The sequence below is a fragment of the Xenopus tropicalis genome, chromosome 1, assembly GCF_000004195.4.
Source record: "Xenopus tropicalis strain Nigerian chromosome 1, UCB_Xtro_10.0, whole genome shotgun sequence".
Lineage (NCBI taxonomy): Eukaryota > Metazoa > Chordata > Amphibia > Anura > Pipidae > Xenopus > Xenopus tropicalis.
In genome coordinates, this window is record NC_030677.2 from 162,534,765 (window position 1) to 162,555,459 (window position 20,695).

General features: G+C 40.1%; 1 protein-coding gene and 1 long non-coding RNA gene across 2 annotated transcripts in view; one reads left to right on the forward strand and one right to left on the reverse strand.

The window, feature by feature from the left end:
• The window catches only part of LOC108645387, a 67,027-nt gene that overhangs the window by 43,127 nt on the left and 3,205 nt on the right, over window positions 1–20,695 (forward strand). Inside the window, exons 3-4 of the long non-coding RNA XR_001923777.2 lie at window positions 16,145–16,240; window positions 18,466–18,582. This is a non-coding gene — a long non-coding RNA (uncharacterized LOC108645387). The remainder of the gene's footprint in view (window positions 1–16,144; window positions 16,241–18,465; window positions 18,583–20,695) is intronic.
• Window positions 1–20,695, reverse strand: part of p2rx7 (purinergic receptor P2X, ligand gated ion channel, 7) — a 33,172-nt gene that overhangs the window by 2,158 nt on the left and 10,319 nt on the right. Inside the window, exons 4-12 of the mRNA XM_018090538.2 lie at window positions 19,002–19,074; window positions 17,005–17,098; window positions 14,432–14,512; window positions 14,166–14,295; window positions 12,326–12,462; window positions 10,046–10,139; window positions 5,357–5,422; window positions 5,146–5,266; window positions 551–666 (exon numbers count right to left, since the gene is read on the reverse strand). Of these exons, the coding sequence (XP_017946027.1) occupies window positions 551–666; window positions 5,146–5,266; window positions 5,357–5,422; window positions 10,046–10,139; window positions 12,326–12,462; window positions 14,166–14,295; window positions 14,432–14,512; window positions 17,005–17,098; window positions 19,002–19,074 (912 nt within the window). The remainder of the gene's footprint in view (window positions 1–550; window positions 667–5,145; window positions 5,267–5,356; window positions 5,423–10,045; window positions 10,140–12,325; window positions 12,463–14,165; window positions 14,296–14,431; window positions 14,513–17,004; window positions 17,099–19,001; window positions 19,075–20,695) is intronic.

Genomic DNA, 20,695 nt, shown 5'->3' on the forward strand with positions numbered 1-20,695 from the left:
AAATATTAAGTTTTAGCAAACTAAAAGTTAAAGCACTATCCTGTTAGAACATCTTTCCTTGTAGCAGGCATACTTATAACTTCCTTAAGTGCTATTTGTCAGTGTAAAGAGAGACACATTTGTCTAGAGAACACCCTGGACTCGTGTGTGTCAGGAACTTGTTCAGTGCAATAAACTTTTGGAGACACTTTTCCAACACATTCACATTTCTTGAACTTATCCATAAATCTTTTGGCGGAACAGTATATGAACAGCAAAGCTCTGCCCTGTTGTAAGGCACCTTCCTGTGTATCAAGTGTATTTAAGACAGGAAGTATTATAGCATGACTTCACCCACAATCCCTTACATAATGGGTTATACTTGATTTCAATGCAGTGTGTATAGCAGGAGCCAATACTTTCTGTAGTAGAAACCATTTCCACTTATTTGGCCTTAGACAGTTGTTTGGTAAACAGAAGTTGGTGTGCTGAGAATATTACAAGAAATATGTGCTTTTTCTCTCACTTTCTCAGTTGTGGAATTCTATTTGCTTAAAGATACTGAACTTACCTGAATGTATCGGCCTGAGGCAAACTGCAGGCTGTCCTTTAAATTGTTGTCCACCATCAAAATATCTTCTTCATCCGCAAATGACACAAATTTTAGTTGTGACTTTGAAAAGCAAAAGTAACACAGTTCAATTATATTGTCAGCACATTTGAAAAGGATGATTCTAAATACATTCCTCGATGATTATAAATAGGGACAGTCCTTACCCAGGTATACAGTGGCTTGCAAAAGTATTCGGCCCCCTTGAACTTTTCCACATTTTGTCACATTACAGCCACAAACATGAATCAATTTTATTGGAATTCCACGTGAAAGACCAATACAAAGTGGTGTACATGTGAGAAGTGGAACGAAAATCATACATGATTCCAAACATTTTTTACAAATAAATAACTGCAGTGGGGTGTGCGTAATTATTCAGCCCCCTTTGGTCTGAGTGCAGTCAATTGCCCATAGACATTGCCTGATGAGTGCTAATGACTAAATAGAGTGCACCTGTGTGTAATCTAATGTCAGTACAAATACAGCTGCTCTGTGACGGCCTCAGAAGTTGTCTAAGAGAATATTGGGGGCAACAACATCATGAAGTCCAAAGAACACACCAGACAGGTCAGGGATAAAGTTATTGAGAAATTTAAAGCAGGCTTAGGCTACAAAAAGATTTCCAAAGCCTTGAATATCCCACGAAGCACTGTTCAAGCGATTATTCAGAAATGGAAGGAGTATGGCACAACTGTAAACCTACCAAGACAAGGCCGTCCACCTAAACTCACAGGCCGAACAAGGAGAGCGCTGATCAGAAATGCAGCCAAGAGGCCCATGGTGACTCTGGACGAGCTGCAGAGATCTACAGCTCAGGTGGGGGAATCTGTCCATAGGAAAACTATTAGTCGTTCACTGCACAAAGTTGGCCTTTATGGAAGAGTGGCAAGAAGAAAGCCATTGTTAACAGAAAACCATAAGAAGTCCCGTTTGCAGTTTGCCACAAGCCATGCGGGGGACACAGCAAACATGTGGAAGAAGGTGCTCTGGTCAGATGAGACCAAAATGGAACTTTTTGGCCAAAATGCAAAACGCTATGTGTGGCGAAAAACTAACACTGCACATCACTCTGAACACACCATCCCCACTGTCAAATATGGTGATGGCAGCATCATGCTCTGGGGGTGCTTCTCTTCAGCAGGGACAGGGAAGCTGGTCAGAGTTGATGGGAAGATGGATGGAGCCAAATACAGGGCAATCTTGGAAGAAAACCTCTTGGAGTCTGCAAAAGACTTGAGACTGGGGCGGAGGTTCACCTTCCAGCAGGACAACGACCCTAAACATAAAGCCCGGGCAACAATGGAATCTTTTAAAACAAAACATATCTATGTGTTAGAATGGCCCAGTCAAAGTCCAGATCTAAATCCAATCGAGAATCTGTGGCAAGATCTGAAAACTGCTGTTCACAAACGCTGTCCATCTAATCTGACTGAGCTGGAGCTGTTTTGCAAAGAAGAATGGGCAAGGATTTCAGTCTCTAGATGTGCAAAGCTGGTAGAGACAGTAGCCCTCCTTACACAGTGCCCCCCCATACAGTGTCCCCCATACACAGTACCCCCATACACAGTGCCCCCCATACACAGTGCCCCCCATACACAGTAGCCCTCCTTACACAGTGCCCCCCCATACAGTGCCCCCATACACAGTACCCCCCATACACAGTGCCCCCCATACACAGTAGCCCTCCTTACACTGTCCCCCCCATACACAGAGCCCCCCATACACAGTAGCCCCCCAATTGCCCCCATAGAGAGTACCTCCAATAGAAAATTACCCCCATACAAAGTGCCCCCCATAGACTTCTTGTGGCTCCTGCTCCTTATTCGGCTCCTCGTACGGCGGCGATAGGACCTTTTATTAAGTTGCGCCCCGTGCGTACGTGTGACGTCACAGGTACGCACAGGCACAACCTTATAAAAGGACCTGTCGCCGCCGTACGAGGAGCAGAATAAGAAGCAGGAGCCGCAAGAAGAGACGGAGTCGGAGCGGCTCGGCTGCAGCCAGCGCATCCCGCTGGCCTGGATAGTTTAATGAATGTTCTGCATTTCCGTAGTGCGGGACATTCATTGAACAATCCGGGACAGCGGGACGCTCTGTAAAAACCGGGACTGTCCCACGGTTTTTACAGTGCGGGGGACACTGTATAGGGAGGGCACTGTGTAAGGAGGGCTACTGTGTATGGGGGGTACTGTGTATGGGGGCACTTTCTATGGGGGCATTGTGTATGGAGGGTACTTTCTATGGGGGCACTGTGTATGGGGGCTACTGTCTGTGGGGCAATTGAGGGCATGGTCTATGGGGTCAATTGGGGGCACTGTCTATGGGGGGTACTGTCTATGGGGCAAATGGGGCACTGTGTATGGGGGGCACTGTCTATGGGGGTGCTGTCTATTGGGGGCACTATTTTAACTTTTAAAAATGAATTTTAAAAATGGGGTGTGGCAATTGGGGCATGGCCACAAAGTGAGCGTGGCCAAACAATTTGTCCCTCTTTTCATCTTTCAAATGTTGGGAGGTATGCTATATACATACACACACTTAACCCATCATACACAAGTAACATTATACGTACAAGTATAAATTTGCTTAAGGGCCTCAGTACAAGTAGGAATAGGGCTTACAGTACTACCCACGGAGTTAAAGGTGCAATATTTTGTAAGAAATAGAAAGGCACACATCCATCACGTTCACCCTTTTATATCTGTATAAAACCTGCCTAACTTCTAGTTGATCCAGAGGAAGGCACAAAACCCCTTCCGAAACCTCTCCAATTTGCCTCAGAGGGGAAAAGACTTCTTCCTAACTCCAAGATGGCAATCAGACCAGTACTTTGTATTAAGAGCAAGTAGCAATATTTTCTTAAGGGTTAGTGCCTGTGGCACTCTTTTTCTGAGAGGTTGCTATTGGTTACAGAGAGACCAAGTGCTTTGCGCTCCACTAAAGCTGGCCATACACGCACCGATATAATCATGCAAAAAGTAATTTCATACAATTTTTGGACCATGTGTGGGCTCCAAATTATCGCCCCGATACTTTTCGTACCATGACGACTGGTCGTTTAGTGGATGGGACAGCTTAGAAAATTTTGCTAGGATAAAGGTAAAGTCTGTACATGTATTGTATATCTGACAATATCCTCGGGGACCTACAATGCATTTCTGCAATGTCGCTTTTGTATAATTATTATTTTTAGCACTTTATCCTACAATTTTAATGTAAATGCTAGTTTTCCAAATGTTAACCGAAAGAAGACTAAAACCAAACGTATATGGCCAGTTTAAAAATAGATTTATTTGATGCACAGACAGGGACCCATGCACAGGCACTGACCCTTTTGGGAAACGCAATACACCATGGTCCTGACTGCACATTTTTAGTAACAGTTGATATATACTAAGGGCTGTGTGCAGGGGATACTATGTCTCTGTGCTCCTACACTGGTGATCACTGTATTCCAGTCACCCCTCCGGCAAACCAAGACACCTGTCGGCAAATCATATTGGGGCATTTCTGACATCACAGCAGCAACAAATCAGGGGCTATGTCTCTTTTTTCCTGGACATGATCTTCCTACACATTGTGAAAATCCACCAAATATTCCAGACTCCTTTCTACACCAAAGTACCAATGTGTAGAGTTAGCCGTTTTTAAGAGATTTCTGAAAATCACCTAAAAATGTTGCAATCTGACACATTTATTTCACACAATTTCTTACATACAAATCAAGTCAAGTGTGTGGGGACCACAACGGGGGTCCCTTAGGGGGGGGTGCGGGGCCCCTGCTGTCGTTCCCCCCTTCCAGTCTGCAGTCTGACCATGGTCATCGCTCCTGACTCTCTGCAGAGGTGGCATATGTACATACAGGGTATGTGCATGGCAGATAGAACCTTTTTTCTGGCAGAACGTATGGCGTACATGCCTGGCGGTTAAAGAATTAAGGCACTTCAATCTGCAAAATATTTGGATGTTTTGTTGCATATCTCAAGGACTTGCTCCATATTGCTTTGGAGAATAATAACATTTGAAATGGTTTTGTACATTTTTCTGGAGGCTTAACTTAACTTGAGTTTTATTTCCTTTCAGTGTTTCACATTGTATTTGAATTGTTGTAATGTTAATTGATGATGTTAATTAATGTCTTTGCTAGCCTGTTGTCTTTAATTAGTTACACTGGTTTGTAAGACTGATGAAAGGGGCATGCCCCCAAAATGTTGCAGTATAAGTGATAAACTAGTGATAAACCCCACTTGCACTAGCTCTGATGAGCTGGTTCAACTTACTACATTGGAATTGTGAGAGGGTGCCGATCCTCCATTCCGAGCACCAAGCAAATCTTACAGGATACTTACAGGCCATAAAGTAGCCAGGAAGATAGTGTTACAACTAATGTTTTTTCTAGTGGCCCCTTGGTTAAGGGGATGGTGCAGTAAAAGCACAATGCTTTGTAAGGAATAATAATCTTTTAACAACTATGATTAATTTGCACCCTGCAGATTTATTTGAAACAAATGTAATTGGTCAAAAGAAAAACAAAAAATGGCAGTATTTTACCTGTGGAACAGCGGGTCCAGGGACCATTTCATACTTTCTGTCATTATAGTATTTCAGAACAGACTTTGCATTACAGCAACAGGGTTTGTAAAGGCCAATAATGAAATCAATTGCAAGTGATGCCTGTAAATACGAATAAAAGCATGTCACTTGCATTGCTTCACACAAATAAAAACCCAAAGTGGAATTGTTACAAATGAAATACCAACTTACACATCCAAAGTAAGATAGGCAGGATCCAATAAATATCGCTAGTTCAAACAGACTAAATTTACCACCCTGGGAAACAAACAAACAAAAATCATTAAAACTGCAGCTTTATTCTTGCAATCTAGGCCAAAAAAAATCACCTTTTTTCATTAAAGAAACATTCTATTCTTTCCCTTCTGCCTTAAAACCCTGAGTCTAACCGCAATTCTTTGTCACATAATTATTATTATGGTAAGCAATGCTCACAGCATCTTCACTCAGTTCTACAGAATCTGTAACAACCCCTGTATTTGTGTTGGAGGCAGTCAATTTGTGATGCATGGATTGAACCTGACCAAACTTGACCTGGTGCCACAATTATACCCCTTACCCACCCATCTCTGATTTCCCCAGAGGGGGTGGGGTTAGCACTAGTATATAAATTAAATGCAGGAGTTTACCTGGGGAAGTTTGTCAGAGAGTACATTAGACCGATGCCACACGTGGCTTTTTTCCGCTGCGTATTTTCTAATTCTCTCGGCGGCTGAAAAACGCCTGATATCATCATCCATAGAAATAGCTTGAAAAGACTCGAAGCAAACCACACAATGTGGAAATACGCTAGAAAACGCCTTAGAGCGGATTTTTCAAGCGTAGGCCGAAATACGCCAGTATTTGCACAGCAAGCTATTCCTATGTATACGCAAAGGCAGCTGCCAGACCTAGCGGAAATACGCAGGGTTTTTTGCTATTTCGCACTATTAGCACCATGGAAACGGGATTTGCTTACGTCACCAGTACTAGGCTGAAAAACGCCATAGTCACGGGCTGTGTGGCTTGTACAGCGTTTTTAGGCTGAGAAAAAACGCAGCGGAAAAACGCCACGTGTGGCATCAGCCTTAAAGTGGACCTGTCACTCAGACATAAAAAGCTGTATAATAAAAGCCCTTTTCAAATTAAACATGTAACCCAAAGTCATTTTTTTATTAACACATCCAAACCCATTATATAAGCATTTAAATGTCCCAGCTGTCAATCATATATTGCCTGACCCGCCTCTATGCCTTAGGCATAGGGGTGGGGCAGACAGTTACTTTCACTTTCAATTCAGAACTTCTTAGATATCACTGCACTCCTCACATTCCCCCTCACCATCTAATTGTGTAACCAGTGCATGGATATGGGTATCAGGTCCCCCCATACTGGCACAGAAACAAGTTTTGGCAGGATACACAGCTTTCCTTAATAACAGTGTCCACAAAATGGAGCCTGCCTGTTTTCTGCAATTGTGAATTCCAGTGCTGAAGGAAATAAGTTTAAAATAATTTATATAGTGTAAGTAAAGTTTATTTTGCTTGATAAACAAAATTTGTAATTATTTCTTAGGGTGACAGGTCCCCTTTAACGGAATGTGCAGGTGTGTTAAAGGCAAAGCCTACTTTGCCAAATATAGATTTAAATAAATAGACAAATTACAGCAGATCTAAAACTTGATGACTGGAAAAAAAACCAATTATACCTAGATGCATTTCCATCTGAGTTTTTCAATGACCCCCAACATGTGGTATTTTCCTGAAGGATTACCAGACAAATATATTTTCTCTTTTGAGTGATCAAAACTATTGGTATAGCACAGACGATTGATTGTCTGATATAACTGTTTGTTAGGCCCGACCTTTATGTCTATGAACTGGGCATCTGGGTTGCTTTGTGCAAATGTCAGTAAGCAGTATATATATATATATTGTGAACTGGTAACAGGTAAACAGGTGGAAGGGAGATCTATTTCCCCTAGGTTCATCTCCTACTCCCTCATGTATAGCGGTGCTAAGTGGGTTAATTCCCCAAGGGAGTCTCACCTGGGGAATAATTAGCAGGCTAGATATGCCTGCAGTCAGAGAGTGAAGGGGCTGGAGCTGAGACTGAGGTCTGAACTTGCTGTGTGAGGGTCTGTGCCTGAAGCAGCTTGGAGCATTTTCTCCCAAACAGAAGGACTCTCAAAAGGTACTGTGACTCTGGGGAGTTGTGTTTTGTTTTAGCCAGTAATCCCAGTAGGGGACCGGTAATAGAGAGGGAAGCACCCTATGTATTAGTTAGAGCCCAAGTGTGGCAAGGGTTTTGTTTACTTTTGTTTTTCTTGTGCTCCTGCTTGATACCAGAGTCAGTCACGGTACTTAATAAAATGGACTTTATTCACCTAACGGACTGTCTGTATGTCTGATCTTGCTTACTATATATATATATATATGCTATGATATATATTATATTTTAAATACCAGAAGGGGGATTCTACTTTTGATATTATTGGAGAGTTTTAAATAGTTGAAATGTAAAATTATGTTCAACCATCTTTTTTAACATTGGTATGGATGTTGAAGCTCAGCAAAAAATTTTTTTTACAAAAAGGGCTATACAGATTTCACCACAATTGTGTCAAATGTGCATACACAATTAGGCATGTTTTGATACATTGGCCACAGTGGAGCTGGAAATATGGGAAAAACTGCTGCATTGTAGGTAAAAAAACATGGCAACTCCTTCGCGGAACAACCTCTCAAACTGTTGCCATGGCTACCACCCAAACATCGCCAGGGCCTAAAGAATGGACATCCTCTGCTTGACTATGCACTGGACACATGGGACTCACTTCAACATAAATATAAACTAAAATCAGAACATTCATTAATGACTCCTCTAACACACAACCCGGCCTTCCCTCCTGGTCTATAAAAAGGCTACTTCGCGGCATGGCAACAAGACACAACACTACAAATCTTTCATCTGTGCCCCAAAGCCTCACTACCTCGATGGGAACAAATACAAACTACATTTACCCTACCGAATTCAGAACGCTTCAAGTACCACCAATTAACAAGCTTTATCTCACCCATCCTTAAAGGCAACTCTGGAGATCAACTATACACCACTTTTGAAAAGATATGCCGACAAAAAATTCCCCCCTCAAGCAATATCTCCACCATATATCAGGATCTAATATCACAAATAACAGCTTCCTCCCCGAAACCACTACATTTCTTAAAATGGGAAAAAGCATTAAATTTACAACTCACAGAACAAGATATGGAAGGAATAATACTCAAATCTTTCACAGGACAAAGGAGTTGCAGAATACTAGAAAACAATTATAAAATCCTCACCGGTTGGTACCACACTCCTGCCAAACTCAGCAAAATTTTCCCTGGAACCTCAGCTAATTGCTGGCGATGCGGAGAATCACCAGGCACCCTCATACATATACTATGGGACTGTCCGGAGATAAAGAAATACTGGACGGAAATATTACAGATTTGCAATGATAAATTACAGTTAGATATACCGAATAACCCAGCAACAGTGCTACTACATTACAATATCCAACCGGTTTCAACATACAAAAAATCACTTACCCAATATGCACTTAATGCGGCTAAAATAATAATTCCTAGGAAATGGAAATCTCCAACAATACCTACCATTTCAGAATGGATCCAGGAAATGGAGGACATCCACAACTTTGAGGACTTGCACACTGATTCCTATAAAACTAAACAAAACCACTGGGCCACTTGGCGTCTTTGGCGAGAGTATCTAAGAAAAGATTAAGATCAACTGATAATACCGCAAATACTGCTCAACAAATACAAGGGTGAATACCCTGCCGAACCATGACTTTAACACAGGCCAATATTAAGAGAGAAACAAAATCGAAACTGAGATGACTGAAGTTTTATTAAACAGCCTCAATATTAAATTAAGACCCGAAACCTACTAACTGACTTTGACCTCCAGACGATTTCTATGCCTGGTTCCCCCCCTTTCCCCCCACCCTCCCCAGGTAAAATGACACAATCCAGCACCAAATTACCCGGACAACAGACAGACATTCTCTGATGCCTCTTATTTTTGAATTGTATAAGGCTATATCACAAACAATACATAATGTTAATAATTTGCAATACTGTATGACATGCCTTTATATTCCTGTAAACCTTATTCAGATAATATCTTGTCATAAATGTTGGATTGTCACAAAACTCAATAAAAATGTTAAAAATTAAAAACAAAAACAAAAACATGGCAACTTTAATCCAAAATTGCACTTGCATGCTGTACTTGCAGTAGTGCAGAGTGTCAGGAGGCAAAGGTGAACCTTGTCCTTACTACATGCAAAGCCTGCAGGAACTGCAACCTCTGAAACCGGCTTCTCCCTAACTTGTGCTTCTGAATGATGCTAAAGTAAAGGGCAGGAATGAGAGACATCTAGCTGCCTCCCCCCAACTGTCCCTCAGATATTGAGTGCTGCCTAATGCAGGAAGTGCTATGGTCAAGGGGTTAACTGCAGGCCTCTGTGCTGAAACAGAGTAAGAGCAGAATGCTTACACACTGCAATGCAATCTTTAATCCATTCAAATCCCACATATGTCAATTTAAAGGCATCAGTGGATGGGGGATAGTGAGGTGCACGCCGCAGAAAATTTTGGCCTATACCCACAAGTGACGTCACGTGCTGGGCCGTGCCTACGGAAATTACCTCACACACATGCCTGAATGCTGAATTGAAAATCATAGGTAACTATAACCATTGTAGCCAGAATAATTTGCAGGTTAGTGGATGTATGTTATGTGATGAGTTTTACCAGTTGGTCACTTAATTTACTGCAAAGTGATTGACTGTTAGAGAAACATGTTTTCTAAAGATATTTAGATTATTACTGTGCCATAGACTTGAATGTCAAATCGAATCCCGTATGCCTTTATTAGTGTCCTTGTGTCTTTTCCATCTGAAGTTTTGTAGTGTCTTGCAAATCTGTGGAAAAATGAAGGACATTTATTTGTTTAACCATACTTTATTATAAGTATCTGAAATCTACAAATCTCCTTTTAGTTGCGTAAAATATCTCAAAAACCTTCACCAATGGTGCCTTCTGGCATTCTAACCTACCTGAGCAGCATTCTAAGGGGGGATGTAACAATGTTTCAGTAGATTTTAGTTTTCCAGCTGACATATTTAGAGATGAAGGAGTTATGGGCCATGGAAGGGCCTTCTTAGTTGCTGTGACTCAAGTCTTATCTAGTAATAATTTATCTAATACTGCCCCTGCATGTACATTTACAAGCTAACCCTTGTAACCCTAATTTGGCTACTGTGGTACTTATAACACACAATCACCTGCATGTGGCGCTACAGGAGCCCTGAGCCGCCGCTTATTATGGGGGACAGGTATGATATGAATGAATGGCGTGCCTCCACCCATGGTAGGTATAGGTAGAACTATATGTCTCCTCCCTGGGAAAACTCTATGAGGTCCTCCTTGGACCCGGACTCCCAGCAACTCCCGGTACCTTGCCCCTCCCTTGGGGTAGCTGCTTACCAGGCAGTTGAGGATCCTCAGTATATGAACAGCCAAGACACTGGTTAAAATGGTGAACCAGATGAACTTGTTTATTGATGCAGGCAGAACACTTCAGAGGATGTCACACAGACGGCTTAAGTCACACACTCTCTCTTTGGGCTACCCCCGGTACTCCCGCCAAATGCTTCCACCTAGGAACTCACCCCGGTCCACGCGTACGGCCCCTTCACTGGGAACACTCCCAGGTGCTGACTTGGCTCCTCTTACTACACACTACAGGTCCTTGATGTGCTGGGGGGTCTTAACCCCTCTCTCTACTGTTGGGGCTATCGCTGCCCGTTCTCTCTAGCCTGCCTGTCACTCCTAGAGTGACCTGTTACAGTACCTCCTGTACTAGAACACTAGCCTGTTGAGGACCTCATTACAGAGGGGGTCCCAGGCAGAAAGACCTGCTGAACATGGGAGTCCTTCACTTTTATACTTTTAGCACAGCGACATCTAGTGGTTGCTGTTAACTTGCAGGGAAACTCCCTTTTCACACATTAACACCTAGGTGTCCAAATCTCATAAGGCCACCCTCATAGTGCCTGTCTAAAGGGGAACTAATGCTGGAGGGGCCCAATTATTTGGGGTCCCTACACCCTTATCAATTATTACTGAAGATGCATACAGTATATATATATATATATATATATATATATAGCAAGACAGTGAGCTGCACACACCAGGACTTAGCAAAAAAATTATAAGTTTATTTAAGCAAAGAAATCCAACGTTTCGAGCACTGACTGTGATATATATAAATATTTTTTATTTTTTTTTATAACGCACACAAAATCCACTAATAGCCTATACAATTTATCTTATAAATATTGCTTATTAATGCCACCATTTATAGTTTTTCTTAAAAACGTTTCACCACTCAAACAGCAAGTACTTGCTGTTTGGTTCCCACCACCTTTTGGAACATTAACTGTGTGTCATTAGGACTCTACATCATCGGGCTGAAACTGTGGCATCAAATGCAGATTCTAAATTGAAGGAATATAAACATCTAAAAGGAGCTCTGAAAACTTGTGGGTACCCAGACTGGGCCTGTGTTTTTCAAACCCAGCAACACTCTGAGACAAAAGCTGGTGCACCCTAAAGACCCTACACCAAAGCACATGAAAAGTAATGTGGTCTGTGCTGTCCAGTGTAGTGAAGAGTGCTCTGACTTATACATTAGGGAAACAAAACAACCTCTCTGTAAGGGAATGACCCAACATAGGAGGGCGAACTCCTCCGAGACACCGCTTTTCATCAACATACAATGCCGCTTTGACATCCTTACCCTGGCTGTTTCACAACGGTTCAGAATTAACACTTGCATCAATGAGAATCATGGTACCTTCTTACACCTGTCGGTTTCAGCCAACGCCTAACTGAATAAGTTCAATGGAACCATTGTGATTGGATGTCTGTGACTGTACTACCCTCAAGGGTTTAAAAAGTAATGTTATATTTATATATAAGGACAGTGTATTGTAATGATTCTTAAACATAACTCTGACCTTAGTAAACTGGGTAGAGGCCATTGGCTTGTTATGCATGTCCTCTATACCTGAATCACCCTGTGCCACCTGGAATTTCCCCTTACCTAAAGTTTAATCCAGGGTACAAGCGTTCATCAACAACTTTATTATTCAATCGCCGGAAACTATAATGAGGTTCACATTTGTATCTCAAGGAGTCAAGATCACAGTCCCAGTTGATTTCAATTCCTATAACTCCACCCTAAAAGAAGAAACGAGAAGAGAAGAGATGCCCAGACTGAATGACAAACAAGACAAATCCCGGCTAACAAACACAGCTGAAGTACATCCATAACAGACATGCAGTATATGCACTATTGGTGTTGGGTTGAAAACCCCAACATACTGTTCTTTGACTTTGGCTTATTCTACCGCTTCTTCTTAGCGCCCCCCATTTTCTAAACGCTACTCCTCCTACTGGTTTAGGGGTACAACACCCAAACTCCCCACACTTCTTCGCTCTATAGCGGAGCAGGTTGCTTGTACTTTTCTATGCGATCCCGCCCCCCGTCTTTTTGTGGCACCACTCTAACACCCCAATTTTCCCATTGACTTTGACAGGGAAGATTTTCAAACTGCTGCCACGCTTACAGCTTTAACTTAATAATGGGGTCACCCCGAATGAAACGGCAACATTTGTTGGATGACCACAAAGTGGGAGGGGTCAACAACAGCCAATCAAATTTCACCCATTGACTTAAATGGGGAAATTGAAACTGCTGCCACACTTACAGCTCTGAGGCTACACTCCCCAAACTTGAATCACACAGTCATGGGGTCAGCCTGAATGAAAATATAATGATTGTTGGATGCCCAAAAGTGGGCAGAGCTGTGAAAAGTAAAAAGTACCATTTTACTTTGACCTAAGTGACTAACTAACCGACTTAACTGTTGGGTGCGTTTTGTCAATCTGACAAAAGTGATTGTGGAGTTCAGTCCTTAGATAAACAATTGAAAAAGTATAGGTTGAAATTCAGTTAAGCTGAACTTGGGCAATTGCAGCTAATATTTCTTACAATAGTCAGGTAGATAAGAAGTGGTATTCAATTTGTTCCCCTTCTTGACAAACAGGAAGATTTATATAAGCTAACTGTACAAGAGAGATTTAAAAAAAAAAAAAAAAAAAAAAAACATTAAAAGACTAAAGTCTTTTTGAATCAAATAAAGAAAATCACTATGGTCCTCATTTACTAGGTGCAGGAACTTGTAGTTAAAGTCTGTTGTAAGAACCACAGAACCCCAACGCTGCACTGTATTTAGAAAATACATATATTATTTCTTGATTTAAAAACCTAGAGCAGCCTGTGAAATGTTCATTATTCTAATGGCACTAGACAAGTAAAAGCTATATGCTACATAGTTAAATTAATACATAGTAAATTTAGTTGTAGTTCTTATATAGATAAAATATACATACATTACAATCATAAAATGCCTAAAGTCTTTTTGAATTAAATAATGACAAAACTAAATTATATAAGGTATATTCAGAAAGCACTTGGAACGAGGGCTTACCTGTGCTCTGCACCAGGTCTGAACTAGGATTCTAAACAGGCCCTGGCATTTCAAGTACACAGAGCCCCAAACAGCCCCCCACCAGCCCAATGAATAGTGACTGCCTATGGCATCTTACAGCAGCCCCTCTGGCATTTGCCAGAAACCAGATTGCCAGTCCGGGCCTGCTCTGCACCTTGCTGACTACCTCATAAATACACTGTCTGTGGGTGGTAACAATGCAACGCTTAGAAAACATGGAACTTTCACCTGTTTATTCACACTTTGCCCCATGTCCCGCTTTTCATAATTGACCCCTTTGGTTCTACCAGACAGACTGCCAACCTCCAGTATCACTACAACACTTTTAAAAAGAAATACAGTTCTACATGCATTATATGTAATACAAACCAGCACTGCTACTTGGGAAAAGTTCTCTCCAGCTTCCCTTAAAATGTCTCCTAAACGAAATATGGGACAGAGTGGGGCTTTGACTCGGTCATAAATGCACGACACATTATATTTTGGTAGAATATTTTTCCTGAAAAAAAGACCGTCATATATAATGTTTACTATCCAAAAAGAATACAGAGGTTTAGCACACAGTCATTGGCAACATGATAAGCTGTTCTACCTATTATATCAGTATATAACCATAAGCACAGGTCATTACTTACTTTGTGAAATTGAAGGCTGCAAAGTGTATATTGTTCTTTATTAGGACAGTGAAGTTTTCAGCACTTTCCAAAACAGCAGGACTGCAAATATTAATGAAAATGTGTAATTACACAGTATAAACGATAGTCATGATCATCATTTATTTATATAGTGTGCTGTGTTACTATAATATTAGAACAAACTAAATAAAAGAAGAGCTTACCACATAATGGGATTGGGAACAAGTGAAATGATGCATGTCACCCTAATTTTCCCCCTGGCTAAATTTCAGGGTTTAGCAAGATTTAGATAAGGGGTATCAAAGAGAGCAGCAAACTAGTTATAAGTTGCATCATACAGAAATATACATACATATATACAAGTGGGAATTTGACAGAACAGAAATAATACATTACACCCAGAAGGAACATACAATGTAAGAAACATAATTGGGCAGCATGCCCTCATCACTAATGGTGGAATGGTCAGCCTGGTGGCATCGGCATAGGGGACTGGTTGGTGTGAGTTTTATACCAAAAGGTATGACCCTGGCCTGCCACCTGCTTGATGCAATAGTTCAACATCATTTTCAACTAACAAACTGGTTGATAATATCTGTCCCTATTGGAAGATATGAACATAGTAGAACTTTTTAAGATAAGGCTGTTAAACCTCTTATTAATATCTATCCTGAAATATGACTGAAATATGAGTTGGTAGTGACAGAGGGGTATTGGCTATGGAAGACCCACTAATCTAATGCGTATTGAAATGTTCTCTTTTCCATTCAAAGGAGAAGGAAAGGTAACAACAAAGTAAGCTTTATCAGATAGGTCTATGTAAATACAGCCATAAGCACTCACAGAAATGCTGCACTGAGTCTTCTATCTGAGTCTGTGCAGTTCTCTCCTCTCTCCCTTCTCCTGCTCCCCCCTCCCACAAGTATGCTAAGTACTCCCTCTCCCTCCCTTGGGAATGTGTAATCTGAGCGATAATGGTTAGTGCTGCAGCAGAAAGCTACTTAAAATGGCAGCTGCTGTCTTAGGCAAGTGGAGAAAGCTTCTTGAGCTGTTTACTCGGGTATGGTAGTACTTTCTGCAGAATAAATAGTGTTCTAGGTGGCACTAATGTGGTGAAACTATTGGCAGTAAAATGCCAAAATGGGTTTCCTTCTCCTTTTAAGCTATTTGTTATCAAAGATTTCAATAGCCAATGTAGTATATTTTGTTTCATTAAATTTAAAGATCTAGCTCAGTGTGCACATAAACTTGTATAGAGCTGTAATCTGGTAATCAGTCATGGCAACAGAACATGGAAAGGGAAAAAAGAAATGTCATAGTGGGTAGGATGTTGGCCAATGTGACAGTGGCAGGCTATGGCATTTTTTTTTCTAAAATGTGTATGTGTGTATATATATATATATATATATATATATATATACTTTTATTAATTAACTGTATAAAATGCTTTATAAAATTAATACTAGTATAATAATTTCTATTGTTACAATTATTTATACACTCCTCAAACCTGAAATCAGTAGAGCATAAATACAGAGTGTACAAGGCATGCTTTCACATGATTTCCTCTTTCACATGTTAATTGATTAAAAGAAATCAGGATTTAAAAGGTCTCTATACCCTTTTGAATTAGTTGTACCTATCAGTGGTTATTACATTTCTCAGTACATGTTGAATTATACGTCTATAAAATTATTTTTCTTTGTCTTTCAGGATTTATGTTATAGGCAAAAGGTGAATGGCCAGAAAACTTAGATTGTATATCAGAGCAGTGGTGAAGCTCACAAAAGTGCCCATTCATCCTAAAAGGTAATTCAGATTAACTTTTTGTATGTAATAGAATACCAAATTAAATCCAAAATACCAAATCTTAGCAACTTTTCAATTGATCTTTATTTTTTATTTTTTTTGTAAATTATTTATCATCTTCTTCTCCTGACTCTTTCAAGCTTTCAAATGGGGGTCACTGATCCCGGCAGCCCATAAACAATTGCTCCGTGAGGCTACAATTGTATTGATTTTATTTTTATTATCTGCCTTCAGTAATATGTTACTTTGTAGGCCATGCTACTGATTGCACCCTAGATATGATTTAAGGTACTTATTGTTAAAATGTATTATTTTTATTTGTGTGTGAAATCTGTAATGTGTAGTGTGGAGAGAAGTGTCAAAATATTATCTATTTACTATTACATGTTGTAACTCAAATCTGTGGCTGTTTTTCTTTCCTGTGTCCTTCTAAGAATCCTGTCCTAGGCTATGGCTGAGATCCTTGCTATTCTTTGAGTATTCAGTTACAATGGTTGCGGATCCTATAATTTCATTAATATCCCTGTTTATTGTAACCCTTATTATTATTATTATTATTATTATTATTATTACAATAATAGTAAAAATAACACGTATGTATGGTAAAAATGTGAAAAAAATTTCATGTAGAAAATTATTCTCCTCAGGGCGCCTCCGCTGTCTCTTTAGTTATAGTATAGAAGAACACTTCAGTGTTTGCTCATAAGGGTATAATTTATTATAGATAAACCTAATGTAGGCAAAGTCTAAATTTAACAACTTACACTGGAGTGGTCTGTGATTCCACAGGGCACCAGGCTGACACCTCACAAGTCTTTAAAGTACTGTTAAAGTTTATACATCGCCCAGTTTGAATCCCTGTAGAGTAGAAAGTAGAATGTGGATAAAGTGGTGTACCTAGACCGTATAATTTTCAGGAAACAGGAAAATCTCTTTATTAACTTCATGGGGAAGAACAGAGGTTGTAAAGCTTTTAAACCCTCCTTAGCTTGCTGGATTAAAGAGACCATCCATATGGCTTATATTAAAGAGAATCTTACTCCTCACTACATTACTTCACTGGTCTCCCTGCATGTTCCTGATTGTCTCCTCTGCTCCTCTCAGAGCCTCCGTCTTTTTACTCCATCCACACCCACTGCGCTCTCTTGTCTTAAACCTTTCTATCTTGCTGCTCCTTACCTCTGGAACTCTATCCCTGAATCCCTCCGTAGGGAACAGTCACTAACTCTCTTTAAGAAAAAGCTCAGCTGTTACCTTCTGGAGCACTAAAACATTATTTTACCTAGTCCTGCACTTAAGGGCAAATGCCCATACCTGGTGCACTCTTACCTTCCAATTTGTGCCTGTATGTTACCCAACCACTTAGATTGTAAGCTCTACGGGGCAGGGACCTCCTTCCTACTGTGTCTCATACCACGTATTTCCTGTGCAATTATATATTTATTTTATGTATTTATTATAACATTTGTCCTCCCTGTGTGTAATTTTGTAAGATTGTACAGCGCTGCGTACCCTTGTAGCGCTTTATAAATAAAGTCATACATACATACATACATACATACAAGGTCAGAGCTCATTCTACCAGGAACCCATTTATGTCCTGGGCTGAGGTGGCAGATGTCTCTAAGGACCACATATGTAGAGCAGCAACATGGAGTAATCCTGATACATTCATCACTACGGGGTGGACATCTTGGCTGCTCAGGAAGCGTCTTTTGGGAGTAAAGTCATCCAGAGGGCGGCATAGCCATAGAACCCACCCTTATTACTTGGGACGTAAGGGAATTAGTAAATTTATACTTCCTGAAATTTACTTTTCCCTTAGTTCCTTCGGCAGCAATATTTTTTTCCCTCCCAATTAAATTATCAGCATGATTCCTGTATGGTCTACTTTTTAATAACACTGTGGCTTCCTATTGGTTGATTCTATTTATGGGTGGGGGTTCTGAAAAGTTTAACTATTTGTTTCCACTTGTCCTACATGACAGGAAGCAAAAAGTAAATTTCGGTAAGTATAAATTTACTAATTACCTATCTATACACTCACATTCATAAACTATATATACAAACAATAATACTAACTGTAGATATTAGTATCACAATAGCCTTGGATACTATGCTTGTTCAAGAACTCATCCCGGCCCCACTGGATGAAATAAAATAATTTAGCTGTTCCATTGAACTTTGTTACTTTTACTCTTTACTCTTTGTACCATCTACACCAGAAAAGCACAAACCTTGTGACCAGCTGTGAATAAGTGATCTTTTCCATCCTCTGATGCAAGTCTGTTGGGACTCGAATGCTTTAGCTGCTGTTGAATTTATTAACAGACTCAACCCAGGTGAGTTCTGAGTAAAATGTTAAAACTTGTACACACAGGTGAGCACAGGAAAAATGCAATTCATTCCTTCTTATGTGTCCATACTGACACAGGCGCATTACATGCACTTGTTTCAGCAAGGACACCTAAGAAAGAATAAATTGTGTTTTGCCCTGAGCTCCCCTGTGGTGAAAAGCAGGAGAACTCCTCTGCAGGGCGAAATGCCTGTGTGTACGAGCCCTAAAACATGCCTGCTATTGCACTCCTGTCAGCACTGATTGTCTTATTATGGCTAACTGGCAATGATTTAAAGCACTTTACAAATGCATCTTCCCACAGTGCTGTACACTCTGGAGTGTGCTCGACATATACCTCATTGTGTGACTGGGAGGATATACGTATAAGAAATGGAACCCTAGATATTTAATTAAAACACCTACCATTACTTTGTGGGTCTGCAAGGCCTTTTTTACAAACATCATCACGAGAGCAAATTGTTTTTTGCGATGGAAGCTAAGTAGCAAAAGAAAATAAAGTTTAGGTCTCTGAAACAGCAGCTGAGATAGTTATACTAAATCTATCTACAGTATATGAATATTTTAATTTTACCCCACAAAGGCAATTTAATGAAATGAAAGGCAGAGCTACAGTATCATAACACAGTTCCACACATCCACAATAATATAAAAAAAACATTTAGGGTGGTAGCAGAAGTGGAGATTATTCACCCATGATATCTTCATAAAATGCTTTTGCACCAGAAATAATGTAAATTGCCAGTGGGAATACATACACATCATTTTGGTTTTGCAAAGTAGCCTTAGGTTTCCTTGCAAGGCAACTTCGAGCTACTTCATATAGATGATATATGGTGTGTTTATTTTCAAACATTTTCAGGAAATTAGCTGCCCACTGTAGAGGAGATTTATTGTGGGTGACTAATCTCCACATCTGCCATAGCCTTTAAAAGAGTAGTGCAAGATAAAGAATATAATCCCCACACGTTTTACCACTGTATACATAATTACAGGTGTTCACATACGCATCTATGTACCACTAGGAGAATACTGCAAATGAAATCTTTTGCCTGCTATATAAAATATGTCTGTAGAAACCACATATACAGTAAAATCTGCATTGTGGTTTTAAAACAAACATGGCGATTCACGCCTGAATGTGTTGCTAATGTAGGGTATATCCTACCTCCTAGTGTGTGTTTGCCGGCAGCACTGTATACAGACACAGATGTAAATTGTTTTGCATCATTCCACAAGGGGGCAGGTGCATTGTGGGCAAAAAAGCATAGTACAGGTATGGGACCTGTTATCCAAATGCTCGGGACCTTGAGTTTTCCAGATAAGGGATCTTTCTGTAATTTGGATCTCCATAACGTAAGTCTGTAATAAATCATTTAAATATTGAATAAACCCAATAAGCTTGTTTGGCCCCCAATAAAGATTCATTTTGTCTTAGCTGGGATCAAGTACAAGGTACTGTTTTATTATTACAGAGAAAAAGGAAATAATTTTTAAAAATTAGAAGTATTTGCTTATAATGGAGTCTATGGGAGATGGCCTTTCCGTAATTCTGAACTTTCTGGATAATGGGTTTCCGGATAAGAGACCCCATACCTGTACTGTATTTGTCTTTTGCACCTTGCCTCCATAATATATACTACACATATATATACTGTATACAGACCATAGCAGCTATAATGTGTGTGTGTGTGTGTATGTATGTATATATATATATATATATATATATATATATATATATATATATATATATATATATATATATATATATATTACACACACATTATAGCTGCTATGGTCTGCCTGAGCATTGTTGACCATGGGTACTTCTGTATCTGGATATAAAGTTTCCCATTAGTTTCCCACTTGTATGTACACCCATTATTCTTCCTATTATTGCGCACAGACAGTGTGTGACTATAATTACAACAGCAGAAGAGAGTGAGGTTTTATGTGTTTTTAATGTTGTGTTTAGTTCTGCCCTTCTCCCAGTCTGTAGTCTGCTTTCGGCTTTGGAATACAGGGTTCATTATTGCAGAGGATTATGGCTGAGCAATCCTGTCCATATTGTGAGCCAAAAACATCTTACAGATTGAATG